The sequence below is a fragment of the Acanthochromis polyacanthus genome, chromosome 17 (genome assembly GCF_021347895.1).
Source record: "Acanthochromis polyacanthus isolate Apoly-LR-REF ecotype Palm Island chromosome 17, KAUST_Apoly_ChrSc, whole genome shotgun sequence".
NCBI lineage: Eukaryota > Metazoa > Chordata > Actinopteri > Pomacentridae > Acanthochromis > Acanthochromis polyacanthus.
The window spans coordinates 14283513-14306619 of record NC_067129.1 but is presented as its reverse complement, the minus strand read 5'-3'; the positions used below and the strand labels follow the sequence as shown (position 1 = coordinate 14306619).

The 23107-nt window shown below is 41.1% G+C and overlaps 1 protein-coding gene across 4 annotated transcripts in view; it reads right to left on the bottom strand.

Annotated features, from left to right (window-relative positions):
* Nucleotides 1–233: 233 nt before the first annotated feature.
* Nucleotides 234–23107, bottom strand: part of klhl13 (kelch-like family member 13) — a 41448-nt gene continuing 18574 nt past the window's right edge. For 2 of the 4 annotated variants that reach the window (XM_051937450.1, XM_022210868.2), the window contains 7 exons: nucleotides 23000–23071; nucleotides 17461–17602; nucleotides 15758–15890; nucleotides 14431–14627; nucleotides 12857–13652; nucleotides 8550–8663; nucleotides 234–1321 (listed from right to left, as the gene is read on the bottom strand). In XM_051937450.1, the coding sequence (XP_051793410.1) occupies nucleotides 834–1321; nucleotides 8550–8663; nucleotides 12857–13652; nucleotides 14431–14627; nucleotides 15758–15890; nucleotides 17461–17602; nucleotides 23000–23071 (1942 nt within the window). In that variant the 3' untranslated portion in view covers nucleotides 234–833. The remainder of the gene's footprint in view (nucleotides 1322–8549; nucleotides 8664–12856; nucleotides 13653–14430; nucleotides 14628–15757; nucleotides 15891–17460; nucleotides 17603–22999; nucleotides 23072–23107) is intronic. The other 2 variants (XM_022210870.2, XM_022210869.2) reach the window with 1 other exon arrangement.

Genomic DNA, 23107 nt, shown 5'->3' with positions numbered 1-23107 from the left:
TTGAGTCATCTCTTCTTCTACAGTTGTGATGTTTATATAGAGGTGCAGGACTTTCTGGTAGAGAGAAAGATTAGCCCACAGTGAGTAAAAATGTTTGAAAGCAACAACAACAAAAAAAACATCCAGAAATTGATTACAGTTGAGAGTTAATATTGTAAAACACACAAGAACCTTCATGAGATATGCTCTAAGTCAACTTCCAGGATCATCCGCTGCACTCAGTAATGACGACATTTCATTACTTTCAAAATCATGTTTATTAAATTTAGAAAACACCATTTTGTTAACAGTTTCATACCAATCGCAGGAAAGAACTGAAACTGCAAGAGACGTAGATGGGGCCTGGGCCAACCCCTGAGTTAAAAACCATCTGTGTTCGTGGAGCTCGTCCGTCCCTACGCTGCTGCTCTCTGGGGTCACCTGCATCTAACCTGGCATAGACTAGAAGAGAGAGTCAGTGTGGTCGTCAACATTTCAAGGTAGAACACCAAAAGAAACGAGACATAAGAAAACTTTATAGACATCAGGTAGAAAAGTTGATTTGCAAAGTCACTTTTCAAGTCAAGGTATTTCCTGCCAAAATATACCGAGTATGCAACATTAACATGTAATTAGGTTGCCAAACCGTGTCGGTATGTAGGTTTAAATCACTCAGGGAGGGGTTTCTGCACAGCTTTAGGGGACGTGGACGTGGGGGTAACTCAGGGATGCGGTACAGATGTTGTCCGAGGAGGAAGTGCAAACAATGTCTATAAGGTGTGTTTGTTGAGGAGTGTTGTGGGGGTGTGGGGTCACGGGGGTGTGAGCGAAACAGGGCTCCCCCCCTTTACTCATCAAGGTGCTGATAGGGGCGACTCTCTGGAGGGCGAGCCCGAGATATCCTCAGGGGGGAAAACTGTGAGTGTGCAGGCTCGGATCCCGCCCAGCGACTCGGGCAAGTCAAAAACTTTGTGCCATTCGTCTTTCTCGGGGTCGTACTTCTGTACTATTTCCACCATGCAGCGATTGTTCCACGAGTAGCCGCCCACCACATAGATCTTATTCTCAAACACCGCCACGCCGACGTCGCTCTGACCTCGCAACATGGCGGCAATAGGTGTCCATAGGTCGAGGGCGGGGGAGTAGTATTCGCAGCTGAGCACGTCGTCGTAGTCGCTGGTGCCCCTGAAGTGATTGCCCCCAATCACGTAGAGACGGTCGCCCACCGTGCACATGCAGTGGAGGCCTCGCACCGTCGTCATGGGCGCTTTCTGAGTCCATTTATCCGCATCTGGGTCAAAACACATCAGCTCCTTCTGAAAAGTGTCGTGCGTGATTCCCCCTGCAGCAAGAAAAAGAAAAGAGCACGCAAATTAGCCTCAGCAGCGATCATTTGGGGGAGGAAAACACTTTGTGGACGTGTCAATCAAACAGATCGGTGACTCATTCAGCCATGTCAAATAACGTTTCCATCTAGGCCATGTGGAGATCCAGCCACAACATCGACATCTGCTCCAGCCACGTTATTTAGAACCGATTAACACACGAGCTTCACATTTTTTAAATTCGACACTCCCTGATACTTGCTTCCGAAACTCAACAACAAATACACGAGTTGAACACTAATTTTACAATCTAGACTGATATCCGTTGTTGTTGTTGCCTCTTTTCCACAGTGTGAAATGATGCTGATGATGAGCACTCGGTACAAAGCGGAACACAATTACAAAGCGCCCGTGCACGTACGCACAAACAGGCTGTTAGACGCCGGGACACAAAAAAGCTGAGGCAAAGTGGGGAGGAAAAAAAAAAACAGGACATGTCTACAGGGAAGGCTTAAAATAAAGAGGAACACAATCCCAGCATGCATTTGGGTGGAAGCCAGTCCACCCCTCCCCCCCAGGCAGAGTGACTAGGAGCAAATGCAGGGAAGATTTGCAGCGCATGCCGAATAGAGGCAGAATCCCTCTTTTGCTGCTGCCCAGTGATCGTGTGCTTGGTTTATTGTTGAGGCCTAAGCTTTCTATTCAGCTGCCATGACTCAGATCTGTGATGCTGTACCTCCTTAGCTGATCAAATTCAAAGATAGCCTGGTTATCCATTTTCTTTATCCAAGTAGTCCACAGAGCAAGTCTGCTATTTAAATCCTAACAAGAGAACAGTGCTGCTGGAGTCAAAGTGGGGTCCTTGTAATTCCTCTCAAGGGGCTCTGCTGCTATTTTGACTCTGTTCAAGGGCTTTGGCCTTTCCCTGATACACTAATGTCTGATCAGTATCCCAGTATCTCAATGTCTAATCAGTGCCATTAGTGAGACAATAAGAGAGGACAGGGTTTTTGCCAAATTGATCTCATCTCAGAACGACGGGCTAAAAGCCTTTGCCCTTCCGCAGACAGCACAGGGACAGACGGTGTTATTGTTTGTATTGCTCACCACATGTGCCCATATTTTACATCCTCAAATCTCTTCCCTGTGCAGCCGTGTGAATATAAAATAACTGCAGAGTCCCCTTGTAGAATCAGTGACCTGGTTGAATCAGTGCCGGCACACGTGGGACCCAGAGATGATGGAGAATAGACACCGAGGTGACACTAAACAGAGGGGATCAGCAGATTCCAAAAATACCCCGTAATCATTAGGACTTCAGCTCTTGTATAAATAATAACTACTAGCAATCAATGCTGGTCTCTGATGTTAAATCCCTCAAGGATGCACATTGCTAAAGACACAACCAAGCTACAGCTACATATTGATCAGTTCTACCTCAGGCTGGCTGGGAACGTATGGATCGACATTAACATACAGGGAGCTCTGTATGGATGATGAAAGCAACTGAAAATACTTGAGCGCCAGTTTTCACACTCCTCTCACTTCTTCCAGTAGGTTAAAAAATGAAGTGGTTTCCATTTATGGGTCCTAGTCATGTAAGATAGATTCAGCAACCTGCATTTCTCAGATGAGGATAACCATCCTCTTGAAGTCAGACTGTCAAGTTCATTTTACAGCCTCCTGATATCTCAGTCTGGCCTTCAGTTCCTGCAGGAATATAAGATTCAAATCACTCCTCACTGACTCATTCACTGCTCTCTGTATAATAAACAGCTATTTACTATGAGGTGAGCAGCCAGTTCAGATTTCAGACATTTATCTACCATTATGGTGGAGTTCACGCGATAAAATCACATGTATAAAATTCAACACATTATTTTGAGAATCTTAGCAAAAACGACCTTTTTCATAACGCAGAAAATTTTCAGGGATGCCACACAGAGCATAAATTACACACTCAAATAAAATGGCAGAGGAGATGTACTGCAGCGCACTAATCGTAAATAAGATGTGATTTCAGACAGTCTTAACCAACACCCACATTAGTTGCAAGAGCTGGAATTATGTCACTTTGTGCAACATTTCCAAACTGATCAAGCAGGGAGGATACCAGCAGGCATTATAGATCAGGCCTCTTTTGATGCCCAGTCTCGGTGCCCACCATCAGCCCTGAGCACTGAACTCTCACAGATCTCAAATGCATGCTCAGCATAGATAAATCAAGCGTGTGAGGGATGATTTGCATAAGTCTGGAAGTGTGAAAGACACATTTTATATGATATAGCAAGTCCAAAACACACAAATACCTCGCATTGACAGCTGACAGGTAGTTCTCAGCTCAACTAAATCAGCCAGACTGAAATGTAGCCCATGTATTAGCTGATTATTACAGACATATACTGCTAGAAACGGCTGATAGGTAACAAAAAACTGCAGTAGAGAATATGCAGTGCACTCGATTCTTCAACTGCAAAATGCCATATAATTACTACAAATCATTTTAAACACAAATAATGAGAACAATCATAGATGTGGTCCAATCAGCCATAACTTGAAAACCCCTGACGGGTGAATAACATTCATCATCTCGTCACAATCTAATGTTCTGCTGGGATAACTTGGGTCGTGACTTTCATGTGGATATCATTTTGATGCATATCCCTGACCTAATCTAAGTTCTAGACCAAACAGCAGCACTCCAACACCAGCGGCCTCCCCACCAAGACAAGGTACCCTGAAAGCTGAAAATGAGCATCCGCGGCATGCACTGGAACAAGCCCAATCAACGGAGGCCCAACCCTGGAACCCACAGGACCTAAAGGATATACTGCCAGTGTTCTAGTGTCAGATACCAGAGGAAACTCCGACAGGTCCTGTATCCATGGCTCAATGAAGACATGGGTAAAAATAGTCACTGTGGTGGTCAGAAGGGCAGTTACATAATATAAAGCGGGTGGTTTGAATGTTGTGGTTGATTGATGTTCGCACACAATCCTTCATGCAGATGATCTTGGTGAATCAAAATACAACACTGAACTCAGTGAAATCAGTTTGAGCTTTAAGACCACAGGACCTAACCTGGCTGATTATAGATTAAATGAACAACAGGGCAGCAGTGGGTGGGATGCTAGTTGCTGGTTAAATTTAGGTCAGGTTTGGTCAGAATGCTGATCTGATCCAGTCTAGTACCAAACATCTAACCGGTACAGTCCATCAGGTGTAGGTGTCCATTTCAGAAGTCATAGTGTTTTGTCTGCCTGATTATTTTAATTTGCTGATTCACTCATTTTACCTTGATATTTTTTTATAAATTCTACTTAGCCAAGTAGTGAAATAGTGTCTTCATGTGTCTCTTTCAATTGTGTTTATTGTTGTTATTTCTTACATTGTTGTGCCCACAGACAAAGGTCAATGATGGTGAAAATGGTGGTCCACGGTAAAATCCTCTGAGCAGTTGACTTCTGACCTTGTGTGCGGGTCATGACACTGATGCACTCGTGATATTTGCTCATGAATGCTGCTTTATTTTGGAAATTTCGAAAATGCGTGTGACTTTGAGCCTGGCTGGATATGCTCTGTGCAGTTTGATGTGGCTACCGTTAGAACCATTTCTGAAACATTCCGCGGCGCTTCTGGTGGAAGCATTGTTTAGAGGGGCTGCGGTAAACTTTGGTGGTCGAACGCAACGCAGTCGCCCCCGGTGGAATCAAGGAGTTAACCTCTTGGATAAGACTGTGGACCAGAGGCAGCGAGGCTCTGCGTCGGTTTAGTACTCATGTCTGAACTCTGCCACCCCACTTGAGCTGTGATGGTCTGTAGGCTGAGTGCATTTGTCAGGTTCATCCAGCTGACAGAATACCTTCAGACAGCACAGCAGCACAGCCGGGGAAAGTGATCTGATGTGCCATGACAGATAGACACAGAATTGCACTTCAGCATGGGTCACCTTGCACAGCTAGACAGTAACCCCAGAGACTGTGGGCGCTGTAGTGGGTCCTTAGTGCAGCAAAATGGGAACTGCTCATTTACCTGTACCATTTGCATGAAAAGCACTTAAAAGCAAGGTTTCATATGACCTGCATGTTTTTTTTCCCCCTTGTGTTGCAACCTCCAGCTGTATTCACAAAACTGCTTGACCAGCTTTATCCTGTAGCACAAATGTTCATTTTTCCATCACACATATTTTTAGCTGCTGCAGGTGCCAAGCGTGACATCGTGTCACAGCTCAACTAGCTGTTACAACGGCAAAATTTATCAGGCTATTGACCCGCTGTTGCGTGCATCACTGAAACATGAAACCAATAAAAAAAGAATCCATTAGAATATCAAAAGAAGTGAGCAATAAACACCATGTACTGCAGAGTACAGCCAGAAGCAAAAGGATTGACACAGCTGGTTACCAGCAGATTAGCTCATTCCGTGACTCTTGCGTTATTCATCATTTCAGCTTAAAAAACTGAAAATGTGGCTTTCGTCTTCGCTCCACTATAATATTAGGCTTGTGGTCTGTGTGGTCCAAAATATGCCTCAGCTCTTAAGCTAATTAAAATATGTTTATATAAACAATGATAGTAATCATGTGTGAAGGTAGTTCTTCGTTTCTGGCATCGCTCCAGCATGTCAGATTTAATTAACATGAAATCAAATTAAAGGGGCTATATGCACTACCAACTTCACTATCCTCCCTGCAATGCTACATTTGTATGTAAAAAAAATAAATAAAGAAAATCTAATGGAAAAACCTTTAGTGGTAGCTGCAAAAACATTTCTGAAAACATCTGATGATCTGAAATTATGAAGAATACACTGAAGACAACTGGAACTAATGTGGTAGGTGCAGTAATGTGCTGTGTACAGAGCTACATAACATAATAATGGTTTGCAGATCTGTGGATTATGGAATTAGATTCACTGCCTGCGTGCACACTAATCAAACTCAGGGAGTGTATCTAATAAAATGGTGTGTAAGCTGGTCATCACCTTACACTGCAAAGAAGCTTAATATTTCTGCTAAAGAGCTTTTCTGTATTTTATTTCCATTTGCCTGAGTCTCCCAGGTGGTGCTCTAAGTACAATATGTGACTAGAGCAAAGATGTTAATGTTGTCAATGTGTATAAATTCCCTAAGACAAGAGATCTCTGAAACCGATATACTATTGTAGAACAGCTTTTTGACACACGCTTTGGTGAGATTTCTATTTTTGTTACTTGTAATTCCTTCACTACTCAAACAGCTGGTGTTTATTCCTTTGGCGGTGCGTAGTGACAGATTTTCACTTCATGTAACTCCACTAGCTAAATTTCTAAAATTGATCAAAAGTTGATCTGATTTGAACTGGGATTTCTACAAAACAGAGTACACTGGTGTATGTCTTAGGCAGACACATACAGCGCCCTCCATAATTATTGGCACTCTTGGTTAAGATGTGTTGAAAGTCTTAAAATAAATTCAATTTTTATTGCAGAAGCATACTCTCACACTAAAAATTGCAGAAAAATGTATTATAGGAGTATATTAGGTGCTGTTTTGTTGGCAAAAGGGGGTTGTACAACATCAGGGGTGCTAATAATTGTGGCACACATGATTTGATGTGAAAGAATTATTTCTTAATGTGTGATTTTTTTCCTCACTGAATAAACGCACTTGAATTAAAGGTTGGATTTTCCTTTTTTTCATTGTGGTCCTACATTATTTTAGCCTAGCCACGCTATACCCATGTTTCTGACGGCACAAGGGTCTAGGGAAGCTCGACAGGGAGGCAGGCGGGCTAAAAGGTTGTCTATCAAATCCCTCTGCAGCAATTGGGTAGGCATACAACCAATCAATGCAACGAATAGGCTGACGTAGTTCCGAGAGCACCGGTGGATTGTGGCTAAGTCCCATTAGCTTCCCAACCAGTGGAGCCGCGGAGCCAACTGGTATATTAAGGATTTGCCATATCCCGTCGGCATAAGTCCAAATACGTCTTTCTTCTCAATGAAACACTTAAGTGCCGTCCTTTGTTTATCTTTCAAGTTGAATTTTAGCTTCAAATCTTTAAGGGCCGTGGCCAAAGCCGAGTCAAAAGATAACCGTTTATTGTGCGCCGGTTGTTTCTGTCAGAATCGTCGTGCCTCTGTCGTCACTTCGTTACGCCCGCCTTCTGACTCTACACTTCATGGTGATTGGTCCGGCCAGTTTTAGGAGAATCCAGCCTCGAGCCTTATGGAGGGTAACTAGACCCACCCTGGCAGAGAATTAAATTCGTTGCCGTGGGTTGTCTAGCGCGGCTAGGCTAACATTATTTAGAAAAAAAAAAGAATTTATTAGACGCTAAAGAACACATCTTAACCAGGGGTGCCAATATATGGAGGGTGTTGTTGATGCCGTGGATGTTCTTAGAGGTAACTTAGTCAAATAACTGACGATCAGTAGTAATATTCAGAGTACAGGCGACACCTCTGTTTCTCCAAAAAATACACTGGGGAAAAAAAAAGCACTGCTGGAAAACTTCCATAATCTCATTTTTAAATTTTTTTTTGAACAACACTGTTTGTGCTCCTGTGTTGCAAGGAGGATGATGGTGCCCATGGCCAGGAGGGATTAACACAGTCTCTTCTGTGTTACACCTCCTACACAGGCTTCAGTCCTTTACTTTGCTCCATCCTTCCCAATTCCCCTCCATCACCACCACCAACCTTCCCCTCCTTTGTAGCATCGCTCTGGATTAGTCACACCGAGAAACTAGGGCTCATCTCCATACCACAGGATTTGTTTTCAATCGTATGAAGTGAACAAGCGCCGTGGTGACATGCAGAGACCAAGTCCTGGCTGTCACTGTCCACTGTCTGTCCTGATCACTGGACCCGCACCGACTTTTAAATCGTGCTCAGCATTGATGAATCAAGTGTGCGAGGAATGACTTGAAAAAGCCAGCAAGTGTGAAAGCTATTCTTTTTATGTAATGTGGCAGGGTTTAAAAAATGAAAAAAAATAGCATTGGCAGACTGTTAGAAATTCTGACTCATTGATTATTTAAAAAACTAGAATAGAATGTACTGTATGTACATCAAATGCTAAATGTAAATTAAAGAATGTAAATAATTAAAACTATGCATTACTATTGTGCTCTATTGCATGTTAAGAATAAAATTCAGCCCAATTGTCATCTTTAAGGCAAGAAATCAACTTTTAAACATGTTACATATTCATACAACATTCAATATCTTTTTATTTGAGCAACTTCAGCTCTCGCCACTTACCTGAAATATACATATAACCACCGTACACCGTCCCAGCGTGGCCATAATGTGGCTCATTCATTTTGGCAACATACGTCCATTCATTTGTCCTTGGGTTGTAGCACTCCACAGTAGCTTGAAGGAAAAGATGAACAAAAAAGAGAGAGAGAGAGAGAGACTGTATTAGTAGAAAGTAGGTCAAGACACAACTAAGGAGGACAAACAGCAGCAAATGAGGCCTTGGAGGGTCTCAGCGTGGGAGCTAAAACACGGATTTAAATACAGCGTACACATCCCCACAACCCTACCAGCGCTGAATGTACTGACTTTACAGGAAATGGGGAGATTGGTAGATCCTTTATCGTAAGCTGCCCGAGGATGGGGTTGCAAAATCCAAGAGAAAGCAGACACTGGCGTTCATGAGTGATGCTCTTGGTAAGAAAATACATGGCAATAGGATCCGCCAGCTTGTGGGCTCATTGCGTGCGTGGAAAAAGGTTGTGACTGGACATCGACAACTAGCTGCAGCGATGCATCAAGGGCCCTTCATTTTAAAGGTGTAAGCTTCATACACCACAACCAAATATAAGTTGTGGTGTAGATGGTTGGTATGAGCCTGACGTTTTTGTGCATTTCACACTGCATTCTCCTTCCATTATGGTAACTATATGTTGCTGTCTGACAAGGGACACCGCTGCTGCAACCTGGGCTTAGCACTACCTATGACGATTTTTAATGATTTGATGAAATACAGACAAATTAGACTGTTTTGTCCCCTGATAGCAGGATGATAACTGGTGCAGTCAGACCATTCTCCAGTGCAGACCCAACACCTTAGAGATATGTCTGCTATGTAGGCCTATAAAATAGGGATTGTGGGTTAAGGATAAGTTATCTTCTGGCTATCTAAACATAACAGGAGAAAAGGTATGGGAAGACTCTGACAATCTCATATTGTGTGTACAATCTTATTTTGGTATATGATTGTATTGATTGCATCACTGAAGATGCTACATGTTCATACTTCACTTTAGAAATTCAACTAATGCTAACCAGCTGGCCCTGGTCTGCCCCGTCCCATATTTCCCCATCTCCTGACTTGCCAGGTTATTGTTGTGACGGTTCTTGATGTCGTTCAGCTGCCTCTACAGTGAGTCATGCTGTGGACGGCTCTCCAGCAGACTGACTGAGAACTAAAGGACCACTCCAGCTAGAGCGGACTGGTTCATGTGCTGCTACAGGAAGCTCACTGAGGCTGAAGAGCAGAACAAAGATGCCCTAAAGTCTGCCCATGACGAGATAGCTGCCTCCCGTCATGGGCTGCAGTTGAAGATGGTGGAGTTGGATGAGAGACTCACTGGAGAGGCAGCTACAAGACATTGAGGATCAACACAACAGTAACCTGGTCAGCCTGCAGGCAGGGAAACATAGGATGGGACAGGCTACTAACATAAATAACAAAAGCACTGTCCAAATTTCCCTTCTCCACATGAATTAAGCAAAATTCTGATTGGTTCTGACATAGTTCGTATCATGTTTATTGGATGAATTATGCATCGTAAAGGTGAAACTTAATATGTTAACAGAAGACTGGTAGCAGACGAGGAGCAGTTAGGAGGAGACCAACACTCTGAACTCATATCTCAAGCAGCAGAGATATGAATCAGTACTTCAAGTTGCTCTTTAAAAATTAGAGTGAAAACAGGATGCAACGATTTGAAAGTTGAAGCGACAGACTTTGTATCCAGGCAACCATATGCTAAACTAATTATGCAGTCACATGAGTTCATCAGAATCTGCTTGGAGAATTGTGATTCATATCTTGGATTGTGTTTCTAAATTTGTCATATGATCTTTTGGCAAGATCGCCCACATCTAATTAATTAAAAGGCACTTTATTTTGTTACGTGTCATGAGCAGCAATTGAGATAATGCACAAAATATCTGGTTTTCACACTCTGCAGCCAGTGGAAGAAGTGACCTGATTAATGGGGCTCAAAGACAATAAGAGGTATCTGCTGAATCTAAATAATTAAACTGTGCACTTTTAAAGGCTGTGATTAAATCGATGACTAAAACAATGGGAAAAAAAAAACGTGTTTGTTCCAAAATGCAGCAGGATGCACAGTAGCACAAACAGGGTGTGAGACACCTCTGGGCCAACTGTCATCAAAGTGGCAGAATTTTGCAACTGCTCATTGAAAGCAGCACAAACACATTAGAGGACAAACAGATGAAGTGAGCAGACTGAAAACACAAAGCAAAATCTGACTGAAAATGGAATGGATCATCATTAAAATGTCCTTATTAAATAAATAACAGATTTACTTATTATAGAGACCAGAGGCCGAGCACTCAGTAATTTCATTTACAGCTCCACCAGTTTAAACTGAATAAAAGCTTCATTACCATCAGATTTTGTCCTGATCAGCTGAAAAGGTCACATTTCTAATTAGCATGAATTTTCCTTTCATTGCAGGTTGTTCATCAGGAATTAATAGAACACTCCAAGGGTCAAGCCGGCAGCTGGTGATATCTAGTAATAGAGACCATGTAGCATATTTCTGTGACCCAGAGCAGCAGTGGGGGCCTGGACCTTGTAATGGGATTGAAAGATAATGTTTGGTCCCAAAAAATCTGAGATGATGAAAAGGATAGAAAAGGAGAAAAACATTCTACAACGCTGAATTCAGTTTATTTTTTCATTTTAGCTAAAAATATTGCTTTGTTGGAAAGGGTTGCAAGAAAGAAAAAGCCCCACAAATCTAAAGATCTTTGCTGATCTGCACATTTTGTTTCTGCAGAGCAGGTAGTAAGAACTTTTTATACCTAAGAGACCAATTAAAGCAAATGTATACACTCTTAAGTGCAGCTTTCCAGCTACATTAAACACTGTGCTGCTACTGTCCAAAGATCATACGACGGTTTAAATTTGGTAAAAATAGAATTAGTTGACAAACAAACTGGTAATATATACACAGTACTTAACCCCTAAGCCTAAAAACATCACTTTGATAAACCACAGTTAACCTTAATGTCTTTCAAACACGTCAGTTTGTTCCAAAACACATCTTTACTGTATTATTTCAAACGGTTAAAATCAGTACAAAACAAAGACGACCAGGGAATAAAGCCTGAGATGTAGTCAAGATTGAAAGCTTCCTTCTCTCTGTACCCATCTTGATGCTGTTAAGTTTTACTTTAAAATTCTAAGCACTTCAGACAAAACAATAAAACCCCACCCATGTGACCTACCCAGAGTAAACAAACATAATACAAGGGCAGGGCACATCCAGAAAAACAAGCATCAGGACCGAAGCACATGCAGTGAAAAGGCAGTGGCACATAAAGCAGAAAACGGCAGTTGTGCAGACAGGCGGTGAACTAGGGCTGTGTTCTTTGGTCTAATTATAACCCAGAAGAGAAGACTGCTCGCACAGTGGCCTCTCTCTGTCCGCTGCAGTCACAGAGCTGAATTTAAGTACTGGGTGGCACCTCTCTGTGGTCTACAGTTATGGGTGCACAGATTCCAGATTGGTTACTCAGCATCAACAACCAAACTACAATGAATAGATAGAAATGTATAAATATGTGTTCACAGGAGTGCTTCTTCCAGAGGGGTTTATTATGAATCAATCTAAAAGTTCAAAAGTAATGTGTCAGCTATGAAGAGCATCAGATCACTAATTCAAGGTGACATCATACTGTTTACGGTTACTGAAAATTCCACTGAAAAACTGCATGCAACTTTTAGTACTGTTCATGTTCCAGCTCAGTTTCAGTACAACTACTGATAGGATGATTTTAGTTTGAATTATTTGCTAATTAATTGTATTATTCTGAGTGCATCAGTGCAATCCAACAGGAAAAGGGTTTAGATTGTGGCTTTGTTGCATCGCACTGCACTCCTCTAAGGTTGAAAAAATATTTATACTACACTTAATATAATAAACCCCCAAAACAAACAAATAAATCCCCAAATGGGACTTCTCTGAGACAGAGACAACTGAAATAGATTCTGCATGTGCTGAAATGCTTCTATAATGGATTACATAAAATTGGAAGGATGTTTGTGTTAATGTGCCCACCCTCTGAATTTCATTAAATTACACAGAGATTATGCACGCGACATGTTGAAACAGCAGATGATAATGTGTAGGCACAACCCTTGATTACTGGCGTCAGTATGCTTGCAGCCTTACTAAACTGCACATTCTTTCTCCGACTGCTCCTTGATGCTTAAGTGTAAATTCTCATACAATATTAATTAAAGACTTCAGTTGTTGTTCAAAAGGAAACGCAAAACAAACGCAGAGAAACAAACTCACCAAGCTCCCCAGCAGCATTCCTTCCACCGACAGCGTAGAGGTGTCCCTTGAGTGCACTGAGGTGGAAGAAGGTACGTTTCTCGTTAAGGCATGCCACCTGGATCCATTTGTTGTAGCGAGGGTCGTACCGGAACACGGTGTCCACCGCCGTCTTGCCTTTGGTGTCATAGTTGCTTTGGCCACCCACAACATAGAGAAAGTTGCCAATGACTGCGATGCCGTGTTGGTAGCGAGGTGCATCCATGGGTGCCAGCGCCTTCCATTCATGAGCCTTCTCATCAAAGAGACGCAGCTCCTTACTTACAACTAGCTGCTGGCGCAGAACACCACCCAGAGTGACCAGGTGGGCACTGTCTGAGCGGATGGCTGTCCGTTCTGACTGCATAACTGGCTGCATGTAGGGCATCATTTGGTAGTTGCTAGCTTCCAAGAGAAGGTTGACACAGGTGTTATCTGTGCGCATAAAGTCCACTGTCTGCACATGATTGATGAGCTCCTGTGGGTTCATGAGTGGAAAACGGATGTTCTTCATGAGCTTTGGGGCATAGTCCATACGACCGTCTTCATAGCGGAGCCAGCGGCAAGCAGCCTTGAACAGGTCTAACTCAGTGCAGTGTTTCAAGCTGTTACTGGACAGTACAAAAGCCAAACGTTCAAACGGCAACTTGACAAACTCTCCTGTGCCCAGCAATGAGGGGAAGTTCTTCAGGATAAAGTTGTTGACGTATTTGTCCACCTCTGTGAGGTTGTATGTGTTTGCAATGCGCCCCACCTCCACACAGTTGTCAAGAGAAACCTGCAAAGAAAAACAAGTGAAAATCTTGGAAAGCTGCAGGTAAGACCGATGAGATATCAGAAGACACGGGTGACTGGATGACAGGCAGAATGATATCCATTTACAAAGTACTGTTGCTTCAGCACTGAAGGATGTAGCAGTCAGAGGCAAATTAACATACAGTCTGCACTGATAACAGAACATGAAATTGTACACAGGAGAATTTGCTGCCTTTCTCTATTTTCTATCACTGGAAATGTAATAACATTGGCTTTTAATTTTCCAATCAATACAAGCTCCAGAATTTACTCAATAAAATACACTTTTGCTGTCTAAAAAGGAAGAACAAGCACATACCTTCTGAAAACACCAGAGCTGATAAGCATTGTTGTCTGCCTATTTTATATACTTTTTCCATACAGCTTTCTGTCAGTCACTGATAGATATTCAGGTCTTCATACCCAGAGTTAATGGAAGACTTATTTAGAAATGAAATTAATGCTTTTTATTTTTGACTCACCATTTAACAACAGACAGTTTAAACATAATCTATCTCAAAAAGGAATTCCACAGCAGTGTAAATCCAAAATATTTGGGAAATAATTACTGAAATTAAACCACAGAATTTCTTTGAAAAGTGTTTTTACATTCTGGTATGCAGCTATTTCATGCAGTGACCATAGATGTGTTCAACACGGCTTCTGTTCGAAGATCAACCAAAAACAACCATAGAAGACTAAAGAGCAGCTGTGCACTTTACAGTAATATGCAGATGTGGCTTGTGCGTCTGCTTCCTTACCCCAGATATAAGAAAGACTTTGCAAAAGTCCAGCACAGGAAGAATTTGCAAGAAGCTGGCTGCCTCAAGTGTGTCTTGCAGATTCTCCATGTTGAGCGACAACTTTGCCGTGTAGATAAAGTCAATGATCTTCTTCAGGCCTATTCGGTTTACTCCGTGTAGCTTGATGCACATTAAATCCTGTTCTTTCATTCCACCTGCATCAGGGGAGAGAAGGGGATGAGAAAATAACTGATGGTAACACGCGGTTCAGTTAGTACACAACTGCATATGACTGACAGGTCTGCGATTTAGATTTGTAAAGGCCTTGCATAAAAGTGGAGGAAAAAAAAATCACTGAAGCTAAAAATAAAAATGCCTATACATCATTTTGATGCAAATGTCAATGAAATGTTTCAGTGTCAAAGGACTTCTGTTCAGAGAAAGAACTGAAGGTCTAAGGGAGAAACCTGCTCAGCATTTATTCCCACAGCCGTCTTATCACTAATGAGCTGTCCCTCACTCTAGGCACAGTTTCTCCTTACTTCTACTTAAACACACTCCTCCTTCTGTTGTCATTGCAGCACCTTCTTCATCTTAGTGGTATCATTTAAATGCCAAAGTAGCAAAGTTACTTCCTCTACAGTCATAATGCGAGACCCAAAGTAACCCTGTCAGTTGTTTCAAATTGAAAATTCACTGTTACTATACATTTTGTACAAGGTAATGGAAATGAATATGATGCTAATTTACTAATCAAAGCTTCAGTCACTTACTGACAGTATCTGTACTTTACTTCAAAAAAGGTCACATAAATGCTGATACGTAATTGTCTTTTAGGTTTAATTACCCGTTTGCATCCTCGGATCTTTGCTGTATCTAATAGTGAATGAGTATATTATTCCTGAAAACACCCTAGGTATTCTGCACATATTTAAAAGTACTCAAGGTTCTTTGCCTCTGTATACACAGTGCCAAGGCAATAAAACAGACCAGTAAGTCACATTTAAATTCATTTATATTCATTAAATGGCCATGAACATTAATGCATAATAATGACTTGGCGAAGTTGCTTTTGTAACATGAATACACACACACAATACTTCAGGGATGTGGGCACAAGGTCAGTTTGAGGAATTTATCAGGATGCAAAACTACAGCGGCATGGCTGTGTGGAAATGCATATCCATTAGTAAAAAAATACAGTAAAGGAAGAAGATACAAGGTAATCAGATGCATGTCTCATAGCAGTAAACACCACATATCACACAGAAAAAGTGCGTTAGTGTCAGTGACTAATCCCCAGATGAACAGATGGCGTGGTCACAGTCAGGCTTTGCAGACCCACCTGTGAACATGGCTTTGAAATAGTCGGAGGAGGAGGCCATCATTGCACGATGTACAGGGAAAGCTTCATCGCCATCTCCAGCCACCAGTGTTACGTCACATAGCAAACCCTCTATCCTCAGCTGGTCGAATCCCTAAAAAAAAAAAAAAAAAAGATAAATAAACAGGAGAACAGATTAGAGAGAGGAGCGTTACTTAGGGGACCTGCACCATGCTACGGTTTTACTCCACAGAAGAAAAGCTCAGCTCAATCAAGGCCCGACTAAGGAGAGTATGTGATTACTGAAACTCTTGTCTAATAAGGTCACAGACACAAAAACTCATTTGTCTTAGCGGGTGCATTTGAGCTCGGTACAAAACTGTATTTCCCATCCAATCCCAAAGTTGAACTTCAGTGTTCCAGTACGGATAAAACAAAACACCGTCAGCAACGGCCTGTCAGACAAGAGCTCACAGACCTGAAATGATATGTGACAGCCCTCTGGTCTGCGTGAGCTGTCTGTCTGATCATGGTCTGCTTGTTTTCTTGACACTCTTGCACGTAACTGATTCAGTATTATATGTTTGGAGCTACAGCTAGATCGTCTGTCTTTAGGCATACCAGCATTGTGGGGAGCAGCAGCTAAAAGGCATTAGCAACAGTACATCAGACTACAGCTATACATATTAATTATATATATATATATATTTTTAGTCTCTTCATGGAAATGATGATATTGCACTTGGTTATGCATCCTTGATTTCACTACTTGTCACATCTAACCTCACTAGTACTAAACAGAAAACATTCAACATGTAGAGCTACCCAAACATGCTAACACTCAAACTCCTGCAATAATCAGTGGGTGAGTGGGGTTTAGGTGGGTTGCCTCGACCAAATTGAGACTAACAGATTCTACTATCAGGGTCTAAGATCAGATAGGCTAGAAAAATCATTATCATTCTCTTACAGTGCTGTGACAAAGAAAGATTAATGAGCAGCACAGGCAGCCAACAGCCATTCATTTTCAATGAGAGCTGGTTAGGAAGGGCAGTTGTTGCTGTTGCAGCAAACAGCTCAGTGCCAGCACCCGCTACCACAACTTTAGGGTCATCTTCACTTTGCACCAATCACTGGAGGGATGCTAAAGCAGCCACCAATCACAAGATTTATGCCCCTTCCCCTCTGCCAGAAAATCTGTGCAAGTTGATATTTTTGAGAAGAACAGATGAAAACCTATTTCATTCTTTTAAAGCTTTTGCTACATTTTTGATCAGCAGTTTATCATAATATAAGGTTGTGTTGACTCTTTATATTGAATTACACAGGAACAAAATCCCAAATGCTTTGGAATAAATGCTGAAATATTACCTAAGATATTAAATTGTACCAGTACTTCAAGCCATGGGCTTTGTGATGCAATTAAAATTTGGGGGAGTGGACGGTTTTCTTAATTACAAAAAAAAAAGGACAAAAATAAAATTCAATGCAGACAAATATTCTAGTGTGTAGTGCGGCAGTAGGCATAGATTAGCTTGACTAAGATACTAAGAAACAAGAATCACTGTCTTTGAAGCCTGCAAGAAACAAACTATTATGGCTAGATCTCTATAGCCCAACAGGATTTCTAAAGAAATCTTTGGAAATGTGTAAATATTATCATGCAATGATAATATTTGACTAAACACTCAAAGAAGACTTTGGCTGTGTGTCTGAACTCTCACCTGAAGAACCACTGAGCTGTGTGTGTTGCTTGTGAAAAATCGAGTGTTTCCAGTCTTTGATGCCTGAAGATGAGCAGAGATGCCCATATCACCATAGCCCAGAGCAACTTTCATGTGAGCGTCGTCGTCCTCCACGAGGGATCTATTAGGGAAAAAGGAAAGATTTTACTTCAAAGGTAGGAAAAACACATGTTTCCGTCTAATTTTAGCTTACGGAAAGTAGGACAGATAAGTTTTCAAAGTGACACAACTTAAGGACATATTGGGTGGAGGAAGCCTAATTGGTAGTCAAACTGTCACCTAAAAGTTGTAAGTCCATGAAGCTAAAGCAACAAGGAAGACTGTGGAAAGCAAAGTGAATGAGGTATGTTTCTACCTTCCTACCTCCATAACTCCCATTCTAATAAGGCTAGTAAGACTAAGGCTCATTGGTTTTAAAGACGACTAGCTGCTTATGGATTTCATGACAACATTGTTCTTGCTTGTTTAAAAAAAAGATTAATAAAATCTAAGCAATACTCTATGGTATTGGATACCATACAAGAATTTCTTTTCTTCATATCATCAGTGAACAATGTTGTGAAACATCCAAGGCTAACTCTCAGTCACACTACACAACCATCACTAATGTCGTGCCAGCAAAGACGTGTGTGCAAACAAATTCTAAACATAACTGGCTTATTTCTAAACCAAAAACATGTTGTGAAAGACTTGGCATGGTGTCATATTTAGAGCATCTATGAGTCAACTTAACTGTATATACTTAAAAAAAAAAAAAACATGTCTGCCACACGTCCAGCAGAAGCCAGGAATGATTAGTCAGTCTGTCCATTTACAGTTTGGCCCAGACTAAGATGTGAAATTATTGTCCAGGCTGTCTTGAAATCTGATAAAAATGTATTCATGGTCTTCCGAAGATGGCATTCCCATTGACATTTGTGACCACCTGAAACTTGTTCATAGCCAAAGATTGCAATGAAATCTGTTGTACATTGTACTGACAGAATGTACTCTGGTGCCACAATCGGCCACTTCCACTGTGTTACAGTGGTTTCCTAACGCACCTCAAGGTGTGCTAAAGCCTCTTTCAGGCAGATATGCAACACTGATGTCTTCATCAGTCTGGTAAAGTCACATCATTATGTCATTCAGACATTGGCTACTTTCACATCAATATTCTTCATGGCTTCAGCCAGACATGCATATTGTTTGCATGCAGTATTTGCCACATATGCACGACTGGACAGTACATCAAATCACGTACAACACATGAGGTTGTGTCACCTACTATGCATGACAACATCCTACGTCAGTATGTCATAATACCGTGTGATTATCCATGAATATGACTGAATGCAGTTCAGACTTGGGCCTTGTTGAAAGTGATAAATAAATGTTGCAAATCTGACTGAGGAACGCTGCAACCTCCACCGAAAAAGAAACGGGGTGCTCTTTAAACATGGCAACTCACTGCCTTTAGTGTGTAAGTAAGATGCATATTGGACAAAACCACTATATAAATATACTTACTTACTACATTTACAAAAATATCCAAAATCAAAAGAGCGGTTCTCTAGCAAAAGATGTACTGAACACATTCATGTTCCTTGGATGATGGACCATTTCACTTTTTGCCATTCTACACCGGCTTTCAATTTGTGCCTCCCTCGGGCTAAACTGTCAAAAAGATACATCTTAATGCAATAGACGTTGCCATAAAATTTGCATGGATCATTTGCAAATGGATAAGCCCTTGAGAATGGCTTTCTCTCTTGCACCACATCCATGACCAGCTCGGCATTTTTCATGTTGTTTCCTCCATCCTACACTTCTGTAGTGCAGGTTATAATGAACATTGTGGCCCCTATGGGCCACCAGCAAGGCTTAAAGATGGAAGACATAAAATGTACATCACAGAAAAGTATCCACAAAGTAGTTTCAAAAGTAAGCAGGAAAGTGAAAGTGAAAAGGCTGGCTTCAAGTTGATGCTTGAAGGATATTCTTGTAGCGCATCAAAAGTGAAATTATTGTGGAGGCTTATTGATAAACACACCATAATGCAGCTTCTATACACGTAGGGACACTTAAGTCTTCTGACTCGAGCAGGATACTGATGAGTGTGGAAGCTCTCCCCTTCAATGAACTGCTCAGCTATGTGATGCATCATCTCGCAGAGTTAAATGAGGACATGAGATGAAAATAAACTACTCTGAAATGGGCTAGACAGCAATGAAAATATCGTTAGTTTTTTGGAAATGCAGAAATGCTGTGACTAAGACCACATTATATGTAGTGTCATTATTTCTCAGCTTTCAGAGCTTAGGGAGAAACAAACAAACTTAGGAGACAAAACACTGCTAATGATGATTGAAGTAAATTAAAGTTTTTTTTCAGAATGTGTAACTGATTTATAATCCAGGCTTTCTACAGTGCAACAGAACTCTGTGTGGAAAGTCTTTAGCGGCTTTCTACTAAGGAAAAACTCTGCGCTTTGGAAACATGATATTGTAACATTTCTAATTATCTGGGTAGTTTCTTATGGGATTCCTGCACATGGGGAGAGCCAAAAATGTACACAAGGATAAAAAATCTTATACAATTACGGCCTGAATACATGTGATGTAACATGGTGTGAAATCCTTATAGCTCCACAGAGGATGAACGTGGAACGATGGCAAGTGTGACTCAGAGCCCCAAGGGGAATACTCTCGGGATATGGGAACATTTTGTGCAGACAAAACTGACATTAGCGAATGAAGCTCATTTGGGTAAAAAATTAGAATAATCTACGGCTCAACGAAGTCAGCTGGGCATTTGTCGTTTACCATCACACGGCATAACTGTCTTACAGTTCATGAACATAAGCAAACCATGCGGATTACTTTGAATTGGACAGGCCTCCTTTAAAAGTGAGATTGAAAAAACTACATCTGGCCTTGTGTTACAAGTGTTATTCATTTAAGAACAAAAATGTCTTCACCTGCTCTGTTTCTATTGAGAGACGCACAAACAGAATGTCCAACAAAAGATCTGCATTCCTCACGTTAAATGAAAAGGTTCAGATATTACAACTATTTTCAGTGCTATATATAGAGACGACACAATAGTCAATAAATGTGGCATCAGAAGCATAAAACGTGTTCATTTTCTGATGAGGATTGGCCTGATTTTGATAAAATATTCCTTTACAAAGATGCTGGTTCAGCATAGCAGCAAATTTGTGTCTTCAAACAGGCACATGAGCAGGCAGCGCTTGTCAGATGGAGAAGACTAATGGTTTTTGGGTGGACTATTTATATAACGAAGTAATTCGAAGTCCTTGTCTGGCTGAACACTTCTTGTGGTTTGCAGAGAGGTTTTATCATTTGTAAGTAAATGCTCCCTCTACTTTAAAAGGATGTTATTTAACAGTTTTGTGCCAAATATAGTTTCTAGAATCACTAAAGGTCAGGAAGACTACTGTCAATGCCACACCGTTCTTCTTTATATCTGAAATTACCTTCTTTGTTAATGTGGCAGGCTGACGCATACGATCTGATATTCTGAACTTTTTTTCACTTGAACTGAAAACCGCTCTATCTCTGTATTCTTCTCCACCAATAACAATGAGATGAAAATAGAACAAAGGTGAGGACATGTACATTTAATATTCTTTTCAAGGGCAGGAGGAAATACATGCCCAGACTTTATGTGAGCCACTAATGTTTGGTTCTTACTCATTTTGAAAATGGAAAATATGTCGACCAGCAAAACATGCCATGAACATGGACAAGTAACTCAGGGAATACAGCACTCCTCTCTGCCTACATTACACGTACTTCTAACCTTTCAATGCAGCTCTATTTTAAGAATGATCTTGTATAATGTTAGACATTTAATTGGTAGGCAGAGCAGTCTTTACATAACAGACATACATCCCATCAAACCTTTTGATGCAGGTCGAATATAGCAGTAATTAGGAACACTGATCTGTGCATTTATTACTTTCAGACGTGATTAGAAAACAAAATCCTGCATTTCGTAAAATTATTTTGACAAATGTCGGGATCATATGTCTTAAACATCCGTCATACTGAGAAAGAGAGTGTGCAAGACCATTTTTCTTGGAATGCAATTTAAAAATGGATTCAGCAGACATGAAGTAAAATTAGTGTCAACACATCAGGGCACATCTAGACAGATATTTGGCCAAAAGGGCTCAGAATCACGATGCAGTAAAGACTGGATCAACATACTGTGTGGGGTTCATTATTTAAAGGATTTATGCTATGTTACATCTAAATACTGATATTCATCATTCCTCCATGTGACTGAGAACAACAACTAAAAAGAATTAGCAATAACCCGGTCACTTCAAAAAGACCTACTCATATAGATATGTAAATTAACACATTACTTTGCGTTTCCATATTTATATACAGGCCGCTGTGGTCTGTGAGCAAATTAAGTATGTATAACCGCAGAAACTCTCTTTAGTCTGCTTTGTTAATGAACAGTGGAGGGAAGTAAAACTCCTACTGGTGATTTCCCTGATGTTCACATTAGTATGAAACTGTAAACAGCCATCCTTTAATAACTATCTAAGGAGACGTATTTGTAGCATATTAATTGGTTAACTTTACGAACTAACTGAGAATGCTGGGAGTTGCTCTTCATGCTAAGAAAACAAAATTTCAACAGGAAAAAAAGCACCGCGCTGGAATGGCATTCTATTCTTTATTTGCAACGATGTGAGGCACTAGTACCGAAAGTCACTTGGAGGTGAAAAAGTATTTTGACTCAAACTATAAAAATGTCACTCCTACTTTTGCTGCATAAACTAGTTTTTAAAAAGTCACCGATTTCAAGAAAGAAAGTTATACAATTTGACATTTTATACTTACTAAAACAAGAGCTACACGGTCAGGAAGGGTAGGATGAAAACGCTTCTTTTCCTCTCAAACAAACTTTACTTTGGGAAGAACTCAAAGGGCAACACGAGCTGACTGATCAAACGTTTTGTGTCACCTCACATCGCTTCACATCTATGCACCTGAACAAACCACGAAGACTTCTGCCGACCGACAGTCGACCAAAGTCTTCTTCCGAGACTTTAATGATTAGGCCAAAGACATTTGGGTTATATGATGGATGAACATTAAGAGGACGTCAGGCTACATCTAATTGTCATTCCTTTCACATGCTGAACTGAGGAACAGGTAGAAAGACCAAATACATAAACAGCAAAGACAAAGTAAGCACAAAAAACATGGAGATTTCTACGACCACGAGAGGTAAGGAAAACTACAGCTGTATGATCTGGCCACACGTGCTTTATTACACACAAATCTTGATGAGCAGCACTTAAACACAGCACCATTATATTAAAAAAAAGACGATGAGAGGATGGGATCGTTAATAAGGTACGTTTTACAAGGAGATGATAATGGACCACGTCTAGCAGGAATTTGTGAACACCATTACCACTAAACGCTGATGGCTGAAACGGTAGTCACAATCACACTGACACAGAACACAGGCAATGTACTGGTACATTTACCCCGTCAGGTGGTAAGTCGGACAGGCAGCGAGGAGAGAGTGGGCTGTCCAAACCACAAAGGAGTGTTGGTGGCTGCCGGAACGAGACAAAGAAGACAACAGCTGCAGC